Genomic DNA, 21,774 nt, shown 5'->3' with positions numbered 1-21,774 from the left:
TTTCATGTGAAGTAAATCCATGAGGGTTTGTTGACAGGATTTGTTGCTAGATCTTTCTTTGGCCGTCTTGAGACAATGGAATCTTTTATTCTCTTTATCTAAGATGCATCTTAAAGAGCAGACTGTCTGTGAAAATAGGCCCATCTGTAATTCTTTAGAATTGCATTTGTGCTGATGGATTGGAAAGATTGTCTGCAATTATATTTTTTTTCAGATAATTCAGAAATACAGATAATTTCATTACATGAAAGACAGACATTGCTTTTAAATTCTTACAGTAGTGCATCTGCTGTAATCAGAGTCTTATCAGCCAAGTGAAATGTTGTATAAAAATCAGACTTAAAGGTTATCATAATGGTTTTGATTTAACCTTCTTCTTGATGTAGGTTTTGTTCCTCTTCTCAAGTGCAATCTTCACAAAAGCTACTGTAGTTAGGTTAGCAGCGCTGAAATGTGCTCTCTTGACAGTCAGACTGCTCTATGGGCTGTGTTTAAATCACTGAAAGTGTATTTCTTTGTGAGTGCTTGTTTACTTGTAGATGCATCTGTAGACTTGAGTGCATTTGGTAGGGAACTATTTTGTTTTCAGCTTTTTATGCTTTACCTGTCCCTATTCATTTGATAGGAGCATACTGTACCTCAGTTAAATTCCCAGATTCACAGATTGCATTGGATTGGAAGGGACCCTCAAAGGTCATCCTGTCCAACCCTGCTGCAGTGAGCAGGGACACCTCAAACTAAATCAGGCTGCCCAGAGCCACATCAAGTCTGATCTTGAATGTCTGAAGGGACAGGGCCTAAGTGATATCCCTAGGCAACCTGTTCCAGTATTTTATCATTCTCAATGTAAAGAAATTCCTCGTTATGTCTAATTTAAATCTACCCTGTTCCAGTTTAAAACCATCACCCTTCATCTATCACTACAAGCCCTTCTATAAAGTCCTTCCCCAGCCTACTTGTAAGTCCCCTTCAGAAACTGAAATGTAGTTATAATGTCTCCCAGGGGCTTTCTGTTCTCCAGGCTGAACAGCTCCAATTCTTTCAGCCTCTTTTCATAGGAGAGGTGCTCCAGCCCTCTGATCATCTTTGTGGCCTTCCTTTGGACCTGCTCCACAGGTCCATGCCTCTCTTGTGTTGGGGGCCCCATAGCTGGACACAGTACTCCAGGTGAGGTCTCACCAGAGCAAAGTGGCAGAATCACCTCTCTCAACCTTCCAACCCTGAATGAAACTATGAAACTATGAAACTATGAAACCTGCCAGCCACGCATCTTTTGGTGCAGCCCAGGATGTGATTTTCCTTCCGAGCAATTCACCTGATAATCTTGAAATCTCTGAAATAAAAATTCACAATATTTTCTTACTTTTTATTTTTTGCTGCCTTACTGTACTTGAATTCAAACAGCAAAAACAAAAAGTTGAGGAGTTTCTGAACTCCTGAACATGTACTAAATTTCAATGAGAATTTTAAAAATTAGTATTTTATTAATCTGTTGAGGTTCAGAGACTGTTTTGCCTGAAGATGGATGTGTAATAAAATCCATCTTAATTACCAGGCCAGGCAGAAAGGGACCTGGGGGTACTGGTAGGATGAACATGAGACAGCAGTGTGCCCAGGTGGCCAAGAAGGCCAATGGCATCCTGGCCTGTATCAGGAACAGTGTGGCCAGCAGGAGCAGGGAGGTCATTCTGCCCCTGTACTCAGCACTGGTCAGGCCACACCTTGAGTACTGTGTCCAGTTCTGGGCCCCTCCGTTGAAGGATGTTGACTTCCTAGAACGTGTCCAGAGAAGGGCAACAAAGCTGGAGAGGGGTTTGGAGCACAAGTCCTATGAGGAGAGGCTGAGGGAGCTGGGATTGCTTAGCCTGGAGAAGAGGAGGCTCAGGGGAGACCTTCTTCCTGTCTACAACTACCTGAGGGGAGGTTGTAGACAGGTGGGGGTTGGTCTCTTCTCCCAGGCAACCAGCACCAGAGCAAGAGGACACAGACTCAAGCTGCAGTGGGGGAGGTTTAGGCTGGATGTTAGGAAGAAGTTCTTCATAGAAAGAGTAATTTACCATTGGAATGGACTGCCCAGGAAGGTGGTGGAGTCACCATCACTGGAAGTGATTAGGAAGAGACTGGATGAGGCACTTTGTGCCATGGTTTAGTTGATTAGATAGTGTTGGGTGATAGGTTGGACTTGATGATCTCAAAAGTCTTTTCCAACCTGGTTAATTCTATTCTCTATTCTCTATTCTCTATTCTCTATTCTCTATTCTCTATTCTCTATTCTCTATTCTCTATTCTATTCTATTCCATTCCATTCCATTCCATTCCATTCCATTCCATTCCATTCCATTCCATTCCATTCCACAAAAGACTACCTAATGAAAAGTCTTTGAACATGACTGGTATTTGCTGGAAGGTTGGTTGGGGTTTTTTTGCTGCTTCTCATGATGAAAATGCCCTGGTAGTGAAATAAAACCCTCATGACACTTCTGGTAAACCAGCTGTAAGCAGAGAGACAGTAGGTTCATTTATTTAGGTTTTCATAAAGAACCAATTTAATCATCTCCATCTCTCATAGTAATTTTCTTTATTGCTCCAAATTAAGAGTGGTTAATTTGGAATGTGATTTGTATTCATTTTTGGGGTTGGATCTTAAACTAGGAACTTGATTTTAGGAGCTCAGGACACTATTGTGTTTGGGTTTTATGGAAAGTTGACGTTGCACAGTGCTACCCAACATAAGATTAATTGAAACTCTTCTTGCACAGGATCTGCTAACATCTAGCTGCTGTGCAGTGTTGGAATATGGTGTAAATCAGATACGTTTTGGAAGACCCCACAAATACCTGCTTGTGCTTTTTAGTTGGATACTTAAGTTGCACTTAAACTTAAAAATCATTAAATCAAGAAATCTTTCCCATCTGTTACTGGAAGGCATTACTGGAAATTTCTGTTTCTGTAGATAAGTAATGTATATTGTGTATGACAAAATTCCTCTTCCAGGACCTGGCTGTGTGGTGGGGTTTTTGTTTATTTGTTTGGTTTAGAGCTGCCTGAGGGTATTGCTGTGATTTATTGTGGGATTTTGCTCTGTGTCTTTGGAATTACTGTTTCTGCGCTGTCCCTGTGGCTGTAATGGCAATGTGCTTTAGTTGCAGAATATGTTACTTTGCATCCTTGTGCTCACTTGGTTGTTAATTATCTGCTCTTCCTAATACATTTTTTCTGCATTAATTTGTGATACAAACAATAAAGGGTTGGCAAAATAATTTTTGTGTTTAGTCTGCATATCAGTAAGGAGAGGGATGGGAGGCATCATCTTTCTCATTATAACATCTTTGTCCTGTATTTCCTACTTTGTTTAGCATCTTGAAATTAGTCAGTCTCTTGCCAGCCTGTCTGTTCTCTCCTGATCCTTGTTTGCACGTCAGAGAAACCCCTCTTCAGCCAAGCTGCTCCATTTCTTCCCCATTTTACCTGGACCAACCTTCATTCTCCCTTAATTATCAGGCACAGTTCAGAAGCTGAAAAGAGCTGAGGAACTGAGATAGAATTGGATGGTACCGCCAATTTTTTGATGTTTTACTATATGCTCATAGGCTGTTTTGTGCCACCTGGCCTCATGGCCAGAGTCAGCACCAGGTATACTGTAGGGATGTTGTTCATGGTCTAATGTAGTTGAATCATCAGTCTGTGCAGCAAGACACAACTTCACTGATTGTAAAGGTCATTAACGCTCAGTACCAGTTTGTTCAAAGAGTCACCTTAGAGTACTTGTGAGGGGATTTGTTTAGATTTATTATGGACAGTTATTGACTCCTGTATGGGGAATCTTTCAAGCAGGTTAATATGATGTTACTACAGTCTTGTTCAATATTTTCCCTGCCATTTCTACAAGTAATTTGGTTCATAATTCACTCCATATTACTGAAACTAATACCATTTCTCTTCTCTTCCACTTTCCAAGATTGTTTCAATTGTTCAGGCATTTCCTGATTCTTTTTATTGACATCCTTCTCCACTAAATATTCCCAGAAAACATCAGCTACTGTTTTTTTTCTTTGCTTTTTTTGTGAAAGATAAATGGTAAAACTGTCAGGCAATCCTACAGACCTACATCAAACTTTATTGTCTGTTGCTTCCAGGCAGTAGGTGCAGGCTCCTTTCTTTTCTCATCTCCTTTGCTTTCCACCACTCCTGAAATTGGAGGTGGGGCGGGGGGGGGAACAGCAGAATGAAGTCCCATGTGCAGTAGCATTGCTCCATTCTCACAGCAGAGGTCTCCAAGGAACAGATGCAGTTCATTCAACAGATTTATTGTCCTTTTTGTTAAGTGGATTTAGATTTTCACTTTGATCCTTATTTTAGGTACAGGTTGACTGAATTTAGTACATAAACCAGTTTTTAGGAAAACACATAGTCTATAAATGGAAATAAACAGTGCTTCAAGCTGAAGATGGTAAGAAATGGCTTTGTGCTTTCCTAGAGGCTTTCATCTTAAAAGTCTTGCTAATCTCAAAAGAGAAACAGCCAGTAATGTTTTCTGATGTAGACAACTGGAATGTCATCCTCTCAAACTCAGATATTTGCTGAATAAGCTAATCACTTCAAGCTCCTTTGAAGAGACTGGAGCATTATTGGAGAGAAATATGTGTGAGTTTAATCCATGTAATCTAATGTAGGTATCAGTATTAAAATGGGATGAATCATCTTATTTCTTTATGTTAACTAGAAAACATACAAGTTAAGTAGCTGAAATAGGGTTGTACTGTAAATATCTGCATGGCCTCAAACTGCAGCAAGGTAAGTTTAGACTGGACATTAAAGGGGAAACAATTCACGGAAAGAGTAGTCAAATATTGGAATGTGCTGCCCAGGGAGGTGGTTGAACCACCAACCTGGATGTGTTTAAAGGTCATTTGGATGTGGTGCTTGGGGATATGCTTTAGGGGTGAACTTTGTAGAGTACGCTTCAAGGTTGAACTTGGTGATCCCAGGGTCTTTTCCAACCTGAATGATTCTGTGATTAAGTCCCTCTTCCATATTCTACCTTTAACTTCTGCCTTCTGTCCAAGCAAAGGGCCTTATGCAGATGTACAGAAATAGTGAAGGGGTGAATTGCTTCCATTCTTTCGTAGACTGATATGACCAAATGTTTCTTCTGTGTCAGCGATGTTGCCTGCCCTCACATGGGTGATGTATAAGCCAAAATCTTAAAATTATTACATAATTATTTCTGAAACATCAGGTTTTAAAATGGTAAAGCATGGTGCTTGTGTGCTTCTCAGTTACAAATTTCTGTTGTCTTTTAAAGAATTATTAGTTACAATAGAATAGAATAAACCAGGTTGGAAAAGACCTTTGAGATCATTGAGTCCAACCTATCACCCAACACCATCTAAGCAACTAAACCATGGCACCAAGCACCCCATCCAGTCTCTTCCTAAACACCTCCAGTGATGCTGACTCCACCACCTTCCTGGGCAGCCCATTCCAATGGCCAATCATGCTCTCTATGAAGAATTTCTTCCTAATATCTAGCCTAAACCTCCCCTGGCACAGCCTGAGACTGTGTCCTCTTGTTCTGGTGCTGGTTGCCTGGGAGAAGAGACCAGCCCGCTCCTGTCTACAACCTCCCTTCAGGTAGTTGTAGAGAGCAATAAGGTCTCCCCTGAGCCTCCTCTTCTCCAGGCTAAGCAATCCCAGCTCCCTCAGCCTCTCCTCATAGGGCTTGTGCTCCAAACCCCTCACCAATTTTTTTGCCCTTCTCTGGACACATTCCAGCAAGTCAACATCCTTCCTAAACTGAGGGGCCCAGAACTGGACACAGGACTCAAGGTGTGGCCTGACCAGTGCTGCGTACAGGGACAGAATGACATCGCTGCTTCTGCTGGCCACACTATTCCTGATACAGGCCAGGATGCCATTGGCCTTCTTGGCCACCTGGGCACACTGCTGTCTCATGTTCAGCCTACTGTCAACCAATACCCCCAGGTCCCTTTCTGCCTGGCTGCAGAATGGTTGTCCATATTCACAAACACTTATTTCAGTTTATTTTAAGAGACCATTATTTATTCTTCTGTGTCACTGTGACTGTGAAACTGTGTCACTATTGTGACAGTTTCAGGCTGTGCCTTTAAAAAAAGCTAGCTGCAGTTTTCTGAGCAGGACAGTGAAGAAGTACAACAAATCCACAGTTAAACCATCACACTTCTACAAATTCCAACATTATGTTTATTAACACAAAATGGAAACACCTTAAAGTGCTTCAAAATGCTCAACAGGCTTTTTGGTCTTCCTTCAGTGCTGTGAAACTTACTGTGTTCTTCATTGCCAACAACTGCTTTAAATAACTTCTTATGGATATTCTGGCTTATTAATTACACAGCATGACATCTTTACTTCCACATGTTGTTAAAAAACCCAGTCCAAACCAGTCCCATACTTTACATCCCCATCCACTCATGCCTAACAGAATGTTGGAACGCGTTAAAATAAAGAATATATTATACTTTTCACTTGGGAGTTTAAATGATGCAGTCAGATCTTGATGACAAATGAGATCTCTAACGGTATTTTGGTGCAATATTGCATCTCCAGATGGGATCTAGAGATATATCCCCCCACAACTGAAGGGATGGTACTGTCTCTTTTCACTTTTTGCTTCTGTTCAGAGCAACTCTAGAGGAAATGAATGTCCCAGAAGGTGTTCTGCATTTGACTGTAGTGAGTCTGTGTATCATATGAACAAATGTACAAACAGCACAGTATGTCCCTGTTACGATGTTAATCTCTTAAGTTTCAGGAGACACCAAGACATCATGGTCTAGGCAACCTTTCAAAGATCTGGGGATTTTGTCTGTTTGAAGGCTTTACTGTTTTGTGAAGGGCAAAATAAAATCTCTTTTGGAATTTTTGTAGATGATCTTGATGCAAGCAAACAATTGTTAAAAGGGAAATAAATTACTTATGTGTATTGATCAAATTAATGACACATTCATTTAACCATCTTGAGTTCAAATTAATGTTCTTTAGCATTCTCAGTGCTATTTCTTTGCATCAGTCAGGTGCTGAATGCACATTCTTTTAATTCCATGTATTACAAGTACGCTTCTTTTTAAAGACCTTTGTATTGTTCACCATTTAAGATAAACTTGGAAGAAGGTTGCTACATGAAACTCCTTTCCCTATCACCAGAGAAACACATTAAAAGGGGATTAATAGGTATGTTCATATATGCTGATAAGTAAATCATGTCTAGAATACTCAATTCATGGTTCTTTTGTGTGTGTCTGTGTGTGTTATTGGGGTTTTTCCATCACCACATCTTCTGGTTAGCAGTCCAAATTCACCCTGTAAATTTGCATTTCTATTCCCATACCCCAGAACTGAATGAGTGGATTTTGTTCCAAGATTCTCTATGTATTATGTGAATAGAATGTCTTTATTTTTCTCTTTATCATAGAATGGCTTAGGTTGGAAGGGACCTCAGACATCATCTACTCCAACCTTCCTGCCATGAGCAGCGACACCTCTCAACTAGACTTGGCTGCTCATCCAACCTGGCCTTGAACAACCCCAGGGAGGAGACATCCACAACCTCCCTGGGAAACCTATTCAGAGTCTCATCACCCTTGTATTGAGGAACTTCTTCTTAAGATCTAGTCTAAATCTACTCTCTCTCAGCTTAAAATCATTCCCCCTTGTCCTGTTGCTAGACATCCTTACGAAGAGTCCCTCTCCAGCCTTCCTGTAGGATCCCTTCAGTTATTGAAAGGCAGCTATAAGGTCCCTTCAGAGCCTTCTCTTCTGTAGGCTGAACAATCCCAGCTCCCTCTACCTATCTTCATAGCAGAGGGGTTTCAGCCCTCGGATCATCTTTGTGGGCCTCCTCTGGCCTTGCCCAAACAGCTGTGTCCTTATGATGGGGACACTAGAACTGGGCAGTCTGGTTTTCTTTGTGTCATATATGGAATACACAGCATAGGGTTCTGTATCAACTTAATATTGTAATCTGATGATGAAACCTCACAGAAATGAATGTCAGTTGCAGCAGTTGCTTGTTAATAATAATAGTGTAAAGCCTGTTGTTCACATAGATGATATCTTTATTATTTTGATTGGATTGTATATTACTGAGAATTAATAGTGTTGTGTATGTAAGTGTATGAGAAATGTTATGCTCGTGTCTCATGGACTAGAGCTGACTCCTTAAGTACCTATTTTAGCATTTACAAATACTTTAACCTGGATCTAGCATTACCTGTAATAACTCTACCAGAAGGTTTTTCTTTGTCTGGCTACTCTGAATTACTGTACATGGATAAGAAATAAAGATGATCTCTGGCCTGACCTGTGCAGGAAATCAGGCTGATTATCACTGTTCATTCACGCTTTGAAAATCTTCAAGCTCATGGTCTGGTCATGCTCCTCTCAATTAGGCTCAGAATGTATCTGTTCCTGCAACAGCCAACGTTTACTAATGGCTCAGCCAGAAAAAGTGGTGTGGAAGAATGTTCATACTTTAAAAAGAAGTAAAAAGAAGTGTCTAATACAGGTATTTGTGCATGCATCTGAGTAGTTAGGAAACCTATTTAACCGCATAATGCCTATGAAGAGTATATCTTGAAACATTATTTTCTCATTATTGTCTCATTTCCCCACATAAATCCCCTTGCAGCCTCCCTTGTATTGACCATAATGATCATGTGCCTGTGGGGAGACACAAAAAGTCATTTATCAACTGAAGGTAGAACTGTATTCCCAAAACACACCAAACACCACACAAATGAAATTTCTACTCCTAACTAGTGCCACTCTAAGGAGACCTGATGGAAATTATGGGGGAAAGGGAGAGGATGGGCAAACTTCACAGCTTTCCAACAGTAGCACAATCTAATATTAGCTTAAGTCAAACATGAAAACACACCTTGGGTCAAATCTGTCCTATTGTCAAAAGAGGAAGGAGTATCCTTATATGCTTGGAAAGTTTGTGTTTTATAAAGGATTCTGTTTATGCTGATGCTATGGTGTTAGTTCACTGAATTAGTCAGTAGCTAGCGATGACCTCCCTTGATCTGTGGAAGAGTTCAGGTAAGGTTTGCACGTTGGTGCCCTGTGTGAGTCAGGAGGATACAGTGTCACCAAGAACTAGTACCTGACTGAGCCGGAGCTCAAGTTCCACACCCTGAGCCACAGTCCAGCACCTCTTGCAACTTCACTGCAGTATGGCAAAGAAAGTGAATCCCAGTTGTTATTTTTTATGATCACCATTCCCATTTGACTTAGGCTGTTGTGCAAGTTAACTGGATTTTCTTCAGATCTATGCATCGTATTCAAATACTTGAATAAAAAGTATTCTGTGTTAGTGGATTGATTTCAGTTATCTATCCTTTGGTTTGGTTTTCATTTCACGGCTGAAAAGCCAAACTGGAAATGAAAAAGAGAGAACTTCTTTTCCTCTTCTGATCTGGTGAAAGAAAAAACATGGGAGAGGATGACATCTACTCATTTTAATAACTTTAGAACAAATTTGTTTCGATTTTCAAAGCCTTTAAGGATGCAGTGGACAAATAAGCACTAGGACCAGTGCCAGATTAGGCACTTAATAATTTGCAGAGCAACTGTTAGATATTTCAGGAGCTAAATATCTTTGAAAATCTAAGCAGTGGTGACTCAAAATCATTAATCATTTTAAATGTAGCTTAAGTAACTATAATTACTGTTGTCTTTACTAAGAAATCATTCCATTTTAAATGTGACTTACCTTTTTGTGCTTTCTTTGGTTCTAAGTTCAAAACAGTGTTTTTTGCTTTGTTAATAAAAAGCAGATTGTAGTTTTTGTTTCACATGTTTTTTCACTAAATTACAATTTCCATTCATATGTAGGATGAGGGAACCATTGAGTAACATCACCCTCTTAAACAGGAACAAAATCATTTGCCATTTTCCAACATAAGCAGGGAGCTGTGTTAGACCTCGTACCTCTCAGAAAACCAAGATGGTTTTTAGGTTAGCAGGAAGTGAAAAGACTCTGAAGGATATAAAAGACCCAATTACAAAGGCTGCACATATATTTAACCTGGCCACTGTGAGGACACTGTGCTTCTGTAGAGAAGCAGCAAGTCAGAGGATGCTAGAGATCTATTGATCTGTTGCCTGTGCTCAGATAGGAGAGAGGCTGTTACAAAAGCTTTTCCACAGCAAGGGAGAGCCCTTGCACAAGTGCTGATCAGTTAAAAAGTACTGTGTTGAGGGGAAAATAAACACACACAAAAAAACCCCCAAACCGCACCAAAAAGCTCTGTCTCTGAAACTGAAATCTCTCCTGCCACAGATTGCTTCAGAGGTAACACAATACATACTTTTGGATAATGTTTTAATTATTATTATTTTTTTGCTTCCCCCTACTGAATAAAACATAGAAAATATTTTGCAAGTCAGAGCAAGTGTTCTTATGTAAGACCCATGAGATTATTCTTTTTTAACCAAAGTGTCGTTTCCTATCTAGCCAACATCTAAGCATACCATTGTGCAAGCAAGGGTATTACATAGTAAACCTCTTATACTATGTCTCAGTAGCATTTGCCTAGGAGGGATATATAGGAAAAGGATTTCAAAACTACATAAATCAAGACGTTTTCCCTTCAACAACTGATTAGGATTGAGATGGTTTACTGGCATCAGTTCTTCGAGGAACAGAGAAAGTCATTTTAAATAGGAACAGGAGAGCGCTAAAGGCTGTAACCAAAAGGTTGTCTGCACATAATGAGCAGGAATGTGAGGAAAAAGCAACCATGAGAAACAGAAATTTCACTGTAAAATCATATGGCCTAATTTTTTGCTAGAGTCATCTATATAACATTGCTGAAACAAGCAGTGATTCAAGTCATGAACATTTTTTTCTCGTAGCCATTCATGTTTATTTTGGATATACAGAAATACTTTCAAAAAGATGAAGGGCATGGTGATTGGCATCCTAGCTATTAAAGGTATCTAAGTGAGCTAGGAAATGTATGTCCATGTGCATGCCCTGTTTATAAACAACAGTTAGGAAAAGAAAAAAGAGGTTGGAGGCCCTGCTTCTTGGTGTCACTTCTTAGATAATCCTAATATTTCAAGCATTATTTTTTCCCAACTTGAAACAAGTTTTTAAAGTTGTGGATGTTATGTAACTGAGTCATTAGGTCCCTCATCTAACTAAAGGTAGTGCTAGCCTGAGCTACCTGAACCTGAGCTTTGGCTCTTTCTGTTAGCACTTGTGAGTAAAGTGAGAAAAACGCTGCTTATACCATAATGAGCTTGGGTTCCAGTGTGCCAAGCACCTCACTGACAGCAAGGGCTTGACTCCTTCCTCCTCTGAAGGGTATACAGCCGTGTTTGAGATGGTATGTGGCAGTCTGTGTCAGGGGAGCGAGGAAAGAAGGTGCAGCGATAAACACAATTTCATACTACTTCATCATCTCAAAGAATGGTAAAAACTGTTGTTGGTTGTCTAAGGTCAGCTAATCCTGACAGAGCTGAGTTTCTTTGTTTCAGGTGGGTAGTCCTTACACAGGTGTTGCAAGAGGTAACGCTTTTCTGAATAATTCAGAGTGACTGCTGAATGCATAAGAACCATCTGAGGGAACCGTGGAGGTGTTTACGTTACATGGGCACACGTGTAATGCCTGATGCCTGGCTGGCCTGATGGCCTCTGTGAGACCAGGCAGAGCATGATACCTGATAGGAAGGTGTAGGAGGCAGAAAATGTCTGATCCAATGTCCATCTCATCTTGAGCTGTAGGAGATGGAAGTTGGCTGAAACCTTTCCAACATGTTTTTTCTCATTTTATGAGAGAAGTGAAAAATTAAACTTCTTTTCTAAGGTTGACATTGCTAGTGGAGCAAAAGGACATAAACAGAAGGATACCTTTCTACAGAGTAATGAAAGCGTTGACGTGTGAGTATCCAAATAGGTCAAGCCAGAAAGGAAGAATTGTTAATAATTAAAGATAAAACTAGAGAATGGAAAGTAAAGTTTAAAAAAAGAACAAGTAAGCAAGTACCTTATCACAAGAGCATCTTTAAATAAGTCAGGGAAAGCTTCAAGAACTGCTGGAGCACAATTAAGAGAAAGGAAATATATCTGTAAATGTATTTAAGATTCAGGGAAATGTATGTGTTAAAACCACTGCAAGAAGTGCCTACATTGGGATAGGAACTGTCTGAGAGGTGGATTACTGTTTGAGAGCAAATTGGAGCTACTGCATTGAAAACTCCTCCTCATAATAGATAATCAATGAAAACGTCATAGCCTTGCAGCATGTTGCAGAGAAGGATCTTGTGGAAAATCAGTACTTTGAATGTGTCATTCCACAAGGGAGACAAAACCAGGAAAACAAAAGTGTTTAATGTGGCTTGTGTTTGGGTCAGGAATGCCTTGGGTTTGGCATCAGCTCGCCACTCTGAGGGGGTACAGCTCCTTCCTTGTCTGCCTCCCCCTGCTTCCTGTCACATCTCGGGCACCTCTCTGAAGAGTCAAGAGCTTTTCCTTTTCCAAGGCAGGTTCCCAGCTGGCTGCCTCATGCATACCTGAGGAAGGAGGGGAGAGGGGAGTTTGCCCTGGCTCTATGGTCCTGGGCAAAAAGGACATCTGTGCCTGACCCCCAGACAAGAATGAGAAGAAAAGAAGAGAAGTCTTATGATCTCTGTAGTAACATGCAGCAATTGTTAGCCATCCATAGAGATGATCTAGCAAAAGATATCTCTGCCAATGTCAGGGGACTGGATTAGATGATCCTCAAAGATCCTTTGCAACCAAAACCATTACCTGATTCTGTGAATATCGAGTGATGGGCATGACCCAACCCCTCTTGGCTTCCACTTTGCTGCCTCTCTTGTAGAGCTTGCTGCAAAGAGGGCAGAAAAGATACAACTATATGAAAGAATGGAAGAGGAAGAGGCCCTGATTATGATCTAATTATGGCTCTAAACTTTTGAGTGTTTGAGGGTTCCGTTTGTTTATTGCATAATGAAATTTCAAAACTTGAGGAAAAGAGGGACAGCTACAACCCCTGCACTCCCTTTGTCCTAGGCTCAGTGTGACCTGGTACCAATCTCTTGGGCATGAATTACCTGTGTAAATTATACTTTGAGTGGATGGGGTTCAGTTGCTGAATCTAGTCTTTGAAACAAGCACCCAGAATTAGAGACACCATCAGTGGGTGTTTGGAAATTTCCTGCTGTGAGGAAGCACTGACACACCATGCTGGGAACTTTGGAGAGTATGCTTTGTAATCCTGCCTCTGAAATATAGCTAAGGGTTTGTAACAAAAGTGAGAAAGAAATGGGTTTATTGGATTGCAGCAGGGAAAATAGCTTGTTTAGGATTAGTGCCTGGAAATTAAGGTGATGAGCAGGAAGAAAATACTACACCAGTTGTTCTTCATGCCTGCTGCTGCTTGTAGGCTATGCTTGAAGGATGCGGGCTGCATTTTGTCTTGTGTGGCTGTATTTCTTGCATCTGGTGTCTGAGCCCCAGGAGTAGCAGCACAAATTTGAAACTGGCTTACAGGGTGGTGTATTTTCAGCATGTGTACCCTAGTTCTGGAGAAATGAAGTTTGCTCCTGGGTGGCTGATGCTGCCAGAGACATTTTAGCTTGGGAGAAACTTAGAGGTAAACAATGAAAGCTGAAAGGATGTGTCAGTTTGACAGCTCCAAAATAAAATCAGGGGAAGGATAATAGTACTCTGAATATTGAAGACATAATTCCAACATTAAGTAATGAATCCTCTGCAAAATGCCTAATAGGTGTTGTTATGTACAGATAAGTAACAAACCCCTTCAACCTACACAATTACTCTTATGAATTCACTGAACATGCTGAGGATGGGAGCTGACTGATACATTATCATGTATCTATTAACATAATTTTACTCTATTAAATTATATTTAATAGGTTTCTATTACAATACTTTTAAATAATTGTACCCAGATTGCCTGATACTCTTTCTCCAGATGTACAGACGTGCTTCATTTCTGTGTTGCTGTGTTCTGTTCTGACACAATTTACAACGCGAACGTGTATTCTCCTTTGCATCTTTTACGGCTCTGCTGCTGCTGCTACTTGCGTTGCTTTCCCTCGCTAGGTGGCAATATCTTAACAGGCAGTTACAAACACAAGGCAAAACAAAATGGTGCCGCAAAACCAGTGAGACATAAACTGAGAAGGGTTTCTGTTGTTTTCTGTAGATCTTATCACATTAAATTAAGTTTGCTTAATGAAATCTTACTCTGTGCAGTGCTGTCTGTCACTCTCTGCTGTTAATTTGGAATGTAGTGAGTTGTCTATTTTACCTTGTTAAATCATGTGACCTTATAGGTACCTAGAGTAGTTGATTTAGGTAACAGTTTTGATTTTCATTTTATAACATATGCCCAAGCTATGTTTTAATCTTTGTCTTGAATTGTATTGTGGTATGCAAGCTGTAATATGAAAAGAGAAAATGCCTTGGAAATACCTTAATATAAGCAAAGAAGTGCATAAACTCAACAAATGCTAAGTTGAAGACAATAAACTCACTGCATATAAATACTGTGGGTTGGGTTTTTTTGCTTAAATGTAGAAGTATTCCTTTTTTATTATTGTTGATGGCTTACTCATGGGCTTGTTGCCTCACAAATAATACAAAGACATGCCATTTAAAAAATTACTTACTTTTTTACTTCTGACACCAGAGTGAATCCTTTTCTAGGAAAAAAGCCTCCAACTGCTTCAGAAGGTTGTGGATCTAATGTAGGTTTTATGTCATATCTGCCAGCCTCTGTGAGTGTAGATGACCTAAATCTCATATCCTTTAGAGTATCTATAATCACACTAGACACCTATATTTAAGCACCTGAACACCATTTGGCTATGACCAGTATCCATCTGAAAGGTAGTTCAGTCTTTCAAGAGCACATCATTAAAGAAGGGATTGTGAAATCATTAATGCAATGTAATATATCCCAGGATACGATGACATAATCAAACCTTTCTGTTTTAATCTACTAAGTGTGTTCTGCACTGGAATCAAACTGATTTGGGAATCTTCTTTTGAAAGGCTGCTTTATTTTGCCCAGAAGGACTACGTAATATCAAAACTACAGAGACTCGAATAAGCAGCCCTTACTTATTCCTTAGAGGAAGAACTCCAGACTGCCAACTTACATACAGAATGTACCAGTGTAAATCCAACCTGATAGAACATACTGTTCTACTTAGTGGTTTCTGCAACTAGAAGACAGTCAGTGTGTAAGCATGAGGAAGAAAAATATGTGTACAAAACCTGAATCTATAGTTTATGCTTGCTTTGTTACTGTTTCATCCCTTAGGGGCCTTCAGGTACTCTTTGCATTTAGCCTCAGATTCTGGAGAGTTTATATTGCAAAATGCAAATAGTTCCTTTCATACCAAGCTAAAATGAGCCCTGAAAGACTGTGCAAGGACTGCAATATTCATACCTTCATATGCTTTTTAAAGGATTCCTGAAAGAGCAATGCTCAGAATGCAGAGGACTAAACTGCCTGTAAGAATGTTTACAAATAGCAGTCACTAAAAATGTGAACAAAATGGATATCTATCCTCCTAAATATTAAGCACCTAAATAAGGTACATAATTTACAAAAGTAGTTACCCAAAATATCATGTGTAGACAGTGAAGAGAAATAGGTTGCTTTGAAAAATAACTAACTGTGCCCTGTACTGGAACTCTTGGGAACTCTTGAGTCATGCTGAAAGCACTCGCCTCCCACCATTGGTATCTAAGCTGGATGCCTCAAGATTGATACTGTGAATACCTGCAGTGCTATGATTTTTGTGTTTTTTTTTTTTCTTTTACTGAGTGAAAGTTTTGGAAGTTTATTTTCCAGATGATTTGCAATGAAAATAGCTGTATGTGAAGCATTCTGCTCATATGAACGCTTCTGACCTTGCTGAGAAACAGCTTTCCCCAACCTGTCTTTTCCAAACATGGGGCATGGAAACTCCCCAGAATTTGTTCAGTCAGAGAAGAGCATAAGCCAGGTACCCAGGGCTCCTGGATATGTTCTACCTATGATCTCAGAAAACAGATGAAAGAACAGAAGGTGCACTGCATGTCACAAAGGTGAAGTATGAGTTACACACGAACGTTTGTAATTGAAACAATCCTTCTATTATCATGTAGTCAGCAGATGTTTTTTTCATGGTAGGCCTATGAAAAATCCTACATTAAGGATCTGTGATGTAGTTTATGATGGAAAAAAATCATCATTAATTTATTGTAAACTCCTAGTTTACAATTATTTTACTACTACGTAGTAACAGCATAGAAAGAAGCTCACTGTATTTGTAAATTAAGACTGTAACAGCCACCATCAGGCGGCTTACTAACACTGACAGATTTTGTATTGCTTATGCCTATCTTTCACAAGCTGGAATACATAATTAGATTCTAAATATCAGAAAGTCAACAAGAATTTGAATGGGAGCTGTATAACTTCAAAAATTCTTAGTTTTGTCCCTCCCTAAAGTAAGTTCCAGGCGCTAGATTAGAAGGCTTCTTGGTTTTGTCATTTTAGAATAGAATAGAATAGAATAAACCAGGTTGGAAGAGACCTTCAAGATCATCGTGTCCAACCTATCATCCAACACCACCTAATCAACTAACCCATGCAACCAAGCACCCTGTCAAGTCTCCTCCTGAACACCTCCAGTGATGGCGATTCCACCACCTCCCCGGGCAGCCCATTCCAATGGGCAATCACTCTCTCTGTGTAAAACTTCCTCCTGACCGCCAGCCTGAACCTCCCCTGGTGCAGCCTGAGACTGTGTCCTCTTGTTCTGGTGCTGGCTGTCTGGGAGAAGAGACCAACCTTTGCCTGTCTACAACCCCCCTTCAGGTAGTTGTAGACAGCAAAAGGTCACCCCTGAGTCTTCTCCTCTCCAGGCTAAGCAGCCCCAGCTCCCTCAGCCTCTCCTCACAGGGCTTGTGTTCCAAGCCCCTCACCAACTTTGTGGCTTTGTTGTTCATGTGTAATACCTGTTTTAGGAGTGTTTCCCAAATGTGAGGGAAATCATTGTATTGACTGGAAGATGTCCTATTTGAGCAAATTTAGACTGGCAAATATTTAAATGCAGTTGGGCATTTGAAAATTTCGTTTAACATTTTGTGATTATTCAATGAAAAGAAAAACAGTATTTGCATTGTTTACATTTTAAAGAAGCCATTAGTGCAGAGGGTTAAATTTGGACATATTTATGTTCTCTATGGTACTTTCTAAAGCAGAACAGATAATGGAGGAGTATCAACCCTCAAGCACTTTTTAACAACTGTATTGAATGTTGTGAAGGCCTGTATTAAGTTTTTCAATATTTTATTACAACAGCACATTGTCAGTGGAAGTGCCCAATAGGTAAGTGTGTTCTTCAGAAAGAATACTAAATAGTGAAAGCTGTGAGAGTCTGCATTGTATATTAATGTTGTGAGTCAATGTTAGGAAAAGAAGTCAGTAATAAAGGTGCTAAGGGATTCTGCCACTTCTAGGCAGAAGGCTGAATGTAGCTATGGCCATAGTCCACAAAGAGTGTAAGCAGGCATTGGGTGTTACTACAACATCCCAGATACAAACTCTGATTACAGTAGATAAATCCAGATATCCTTGTATCCACTTATTTCTTTGCCAAATGATTGCAAAGACAAGAAGAAATTGTGCTTAGACTTGATAACTGGTAAAGATCAAGAAGGCCAAGTGATGGGAACATTATTGGATCATGTTTGTACCAGCTGATTCATGATAAGCAAGGATAGTCTTGCAGTTTTCAAAAGACAGATTGTGAGAAGTAAAAGGAATTCGTTACTGACAGTGAAGAAATCAAACATTGGTGTCCCAGCTGGTATTCTCCTGACAGCAGCAGCAGAAGATGCTGTTTGGGAAGAGTGCACAAAAGTAGCCATTTCTTGCAGCTCATCCCTCTCATATGCCCCAGTGCAGTAGTAAGGATGTCAGAGATGATTGTTTTCCTGCCTGGTCCTTTTAGCATCCTTTATAGACTTTAATTTGTTTTTATTAACATTATTTTGAAGCTGTTAATGCTGCCTACCTCCACAACCTTCAGCAGAAACAAGTTCCAGCAGCTCACAACTTCCTGCAAAAAGAAATACTTTCTCTTGTTTGATTTAAACTGATGTCCCAGTCATTTCATTTGAATGCGCCACCATTCAAATGGAAAAGGACTGCAGAGTTATTGGAATAGTCCCCACTGTGCTGTTAGCAAAGACAGCTGTGGCTTGGAGATTGGAGAGTGTCAATCAGAAGTTCAGCTGAATAAGAATATGCAAAGGAATTAAAAGTGTATGGTTAAACATCCTTGATCCTTTACAATTATGCAACAAGAACATCAAGTTGCAGCTCAGGTAATAACATTTTTGTTGAATCTGTCAAAAAAGAGATTCTGCCTTGTAAATATAAACCACATAATGTACGGTGAAGAAAGTGTATCATCAGAGAGGCTGCTTGACCTCATGCACTCAAGGTTTTGAAACAAAATTTGGTGGGAGATTACATTGAAGGGTGTGGATTTAATTGAAAATTGGATAAAATCCAGTGCATACTTAGGAAAGACAACTATCTTCAAATTAGTGTTTTATTTTAATTTCCAACAAGAGAGTTGTTACAAAATTAAGATATCAATCATGTTCAGAGAAGCATTTGAATCAGCACCAGAGGGGAAGTTATTCCTTAAATCCTTAAACACAGAAATTGATGCAGCATTTCTGAGGAGGAATAAGGACTTCCAAAGTTACCTGGAATTCTCTGAGCTGAAAAATCAGTTAGTAGGGTGGTAGGAAGTCATCAGCTGTAGGTCTTGGGACTGGGCATATTCTCTATCTCATTTCACCTTAATTGTCAAAAGTTGGAGTGTGTTCATTTGAAAGAGGATGGTACATTGGGAGCAGGGGGGAGGATGAGGACAGGCATAAATGGGTGTTAGAAAATAAATTTGGGGCCAGTTTCAATTCCAAGAGAAGAGCTGATCAGATCTCTGATAGCCGTTGAGATCAGACCTGAGATACTTTGAACATTTGTGATAATCTGTGGTCATGAAAGGGTGTAAACTGCTTTTGAGTAAGCTTCGTTTAGGAATTCAAAGAAAGTTTATAAAATTAGTTTCTCCAACAGGCTTCCATTAGTGAGGACACAAAACCTTGTCTTTAGACAAGGTATGTTTACAGAAGACATTTAGCATATTTTCAGTGAGAACCACAGAAGTTTGGTCTCAATGACCTTTGTGTTCCTCAGTTTCCAATCCAAACATCAAATACTCTGCATACTGAAACTAAAAATAATGTCCAGATGTAATTGCTGACAGAGTTTTCAGCAGAAAGCAGCAATTTTTAGAAGCAGCAGACAAGCTCTGTTTTGGCTCAGATGCTGTAATTACAAGATGCTGCCGGAAATTTATGCCAGTAAGTGAGAAAAGAAGTGCTGCTATTCCCAGGAAATAGTTATCTGGAAGGATGATACCAAGACTGCATGTAACAGAAAATATTTGGGAAACTGACTCTTCTTATTTGTCTTCATTACCATTAAAATATACATAGTAATGGACAGTGATTGTTTGAAATAAAACCTTAGGAATGTGAAAAATGTAGCGAGCAATGAAGTGTTAACAAGCAGTCAGTTGCTTCTGCCTCATTTCCTTAGGTGAATTCAGTTGGGATATTTTTTTTTTTAATGTTATTCAAGACAAAAATTAAACCAAGTTTTTTCTCTGTGTCTCTTTCAGAGAGCAGTGAGCTCTCTGCTTTATTTACCATTATAAATTCACCTTACTATCCCTCATCTTTGTTAAGAGGGCGGGGGGGCGGGGGGGGGGAAGTCATCAGTAAAAATACGACAACACGTTCTTGTGTAGCAGTGAAAGAAAAGCAGAAGCAGCCAGTCTGAATGCCATGTTTTTAGGGCTTCTCTTGTGCAAGTGGGCTGAGTGAGAGCTTTTTTCTTTTGCCTTTTTTTTTTTTCCCCCCAGCGTCACTGCAATCAGATATATGGGTGCAGCTCTGCTTTACCGCAGCATGATGCAGTTGTGTATAGTTCAGTGTGCTCTTCTTGGAAACAGGCGGAAGGAGAGCAGCTGACCAGAGCATGCAGAGGATATTCATTAGAGGATGGGGTTTTTTTCCTAAAGCTAAACAGTACGTGTGAAATTCCTCCAGCTGCAGGAGAGACCGTTTCAGTGGGGCTTCAAGTTGATACGCGGTTCGCAAGAGGAGGTGCATATGCTCGGGCTGTCAGCTACTGATGGAAAAAAAGCTTCAGACAGGCAGACTGCACGTTGTTAAAAGCACAGCGCAGACACCCTTCGGGAAGACGCTCTAACTCTGCTTATGGAACAAGTGCTGTGGTACTGCATATCCTTTAACTGACCAGAAGAAATTTACCCTCTAGTGGAATGGAATAAATGAAAATACATGCTGAGTGGGTGAGGGAATAAAATACTCTGCAGATAGAATTAAGTGCGAGCCTCAGAGGAAGAGCAAAGGACAAAAATCTCATGGTGTGTTTTTGTTGTTGTTGAGCTTTTTCTTTTTTTTTTTTTTTTAATGAGCTTACCTACCATGAACGGAAGAAGTGGATCTGCGGAGACTTCATTTCCTCCTCTGACCCCTCGTTTACATCACTAACTGGTGACAGTCACATCTACATACATAGTACCTGCCACTTCAGCTGCTCAGAATTATAGAAGCCTCTTTGTATGCAGCAGACATGGCTAGCCAGCAGGATTCAGGCTTCTTTGAAATCAGTATCAAATATTTACTGAAATCCTGGAGCAATAGTGAGTAGCAGAAGAGTAATCTTTTCATATTACGCATTGCTTGGTAAATAACTAGGCTAACCTAAAGGAGAAAATCTTATATTTCTGTATGCTTGTGTTATATAAACCAAATAATTTTTGCTTTTATCAGCTCTAAAAATCAGAATGTCAGAGATTTAAACAGGTTTCATTAACTGCAAAAGCTGTAATGAGATTATGCTAGATTTGCTTGATTGAATTCTGAAGTTAGTCTGCTTTCTGGCTGTCTCTAACAGTACATAGCAGGGAGTGCATTCCAAGCAGCATTTCCTGCCTAGATGTTTATTTGATTTGTTCAGGCTTTATCTAAATATTTCTGAAAATGCTGTTTAATAACAAGGGTGTGGCATTGCTCTAAAGTTGTTTCTTATTGATTGTGCACTGAGGACAAAAATATAAGCTTATACTTCAGGTGTGAAAGTCATTATCGTAATGTGATGAAAAGCAAAACATCAGTTGCTTATAGCTGCACTTCCCACCCTCTATGCTTCATTTCAGAATCTTATGCAATATTTCCATCCAGAAAGAATCCATCTGTTTATCTCACCCAGGCTGGGTTGTGCAGAATGTAAACAAACAGCATTTCAGTTTTCCATGGTCTTTTCAGAATCGCTGTCCCTGATTTTCATTGCTCTTTAAATCAGTCAATCTTCAGAATTTTAGCCATATCCTATCATTAAGACTCCTGAATAAAATGTAGTGCTTGTAAATATATTCAGACTAGGTAAGGCCATGATGTAACTTTAGCAGAAATTTGCTTTTTAAATGTAAAATACATGAACAGGATATGCCTTTTCTATAGAAGGCATATTAATATGCCTTTTATTAATAGTGCTAAATACCCATAATTAATTGGTTTTAAGAGATAGGATACTGTATCTCTGGAAAAATCCAACTTGGCTACATAGGCAGTAAGATTCTGAT

At 39.7% G+C, this 21,774-nt stretch overlaps 1 protein-coding gene across 5 annotated transcripts in view; it reads left to right on the top strand.

The window, feature by feature from the left end:
* FRY (FRY microtubule binding protein) overlaps positions 1–21,774 on the top strand; it is a 257,340-nt gene that overhangs the window by 61,489 nt on the left and 174,077 nt on the right. For 2 of the 5 annotated variants that reach the window (XM_068143140.1, XM_068143123.1), the window contains exon 1: positions 19,929–20,832. The exons of 2 other annotated variants lie outside the window; for them this stretch is intronic. In XM_068143140.1, coding sequence (XP_067999241.1) covers positions 20,763–20,832 — 70 coding nt within the window. In that variant the 5' untranslated portion in view covers positions 19,929–20,762. Of the gene's footprint in view, positions 1–19,928; positions 20,833–21,774 lie in introns of those variants that run through there. One more of the 5 variants, XM_068143147.1, reaches the window with a different exon arrangement.

This window comes from Melanerpes formicivorus, unplaced genomic scaffold (assembly GCF_026170545.1).
Source record: "Melanerpes formicivorus ecotype bairdi unplaced genomic scaffold, bMelFor1.0.p_v2 SCAF_1, whole genome shotgun sequence".
NCBI lineage: Eukaryota > Metazoa > Chordata > Aves > Piciformes > Picidae > Melanerpes > Melanerpes formicivorus.
The sequence above is the reverse complement of the archived record's forward strand: the minus strand, read 5'-3'. Positions and strand labels throughout refer to the sequence as shown.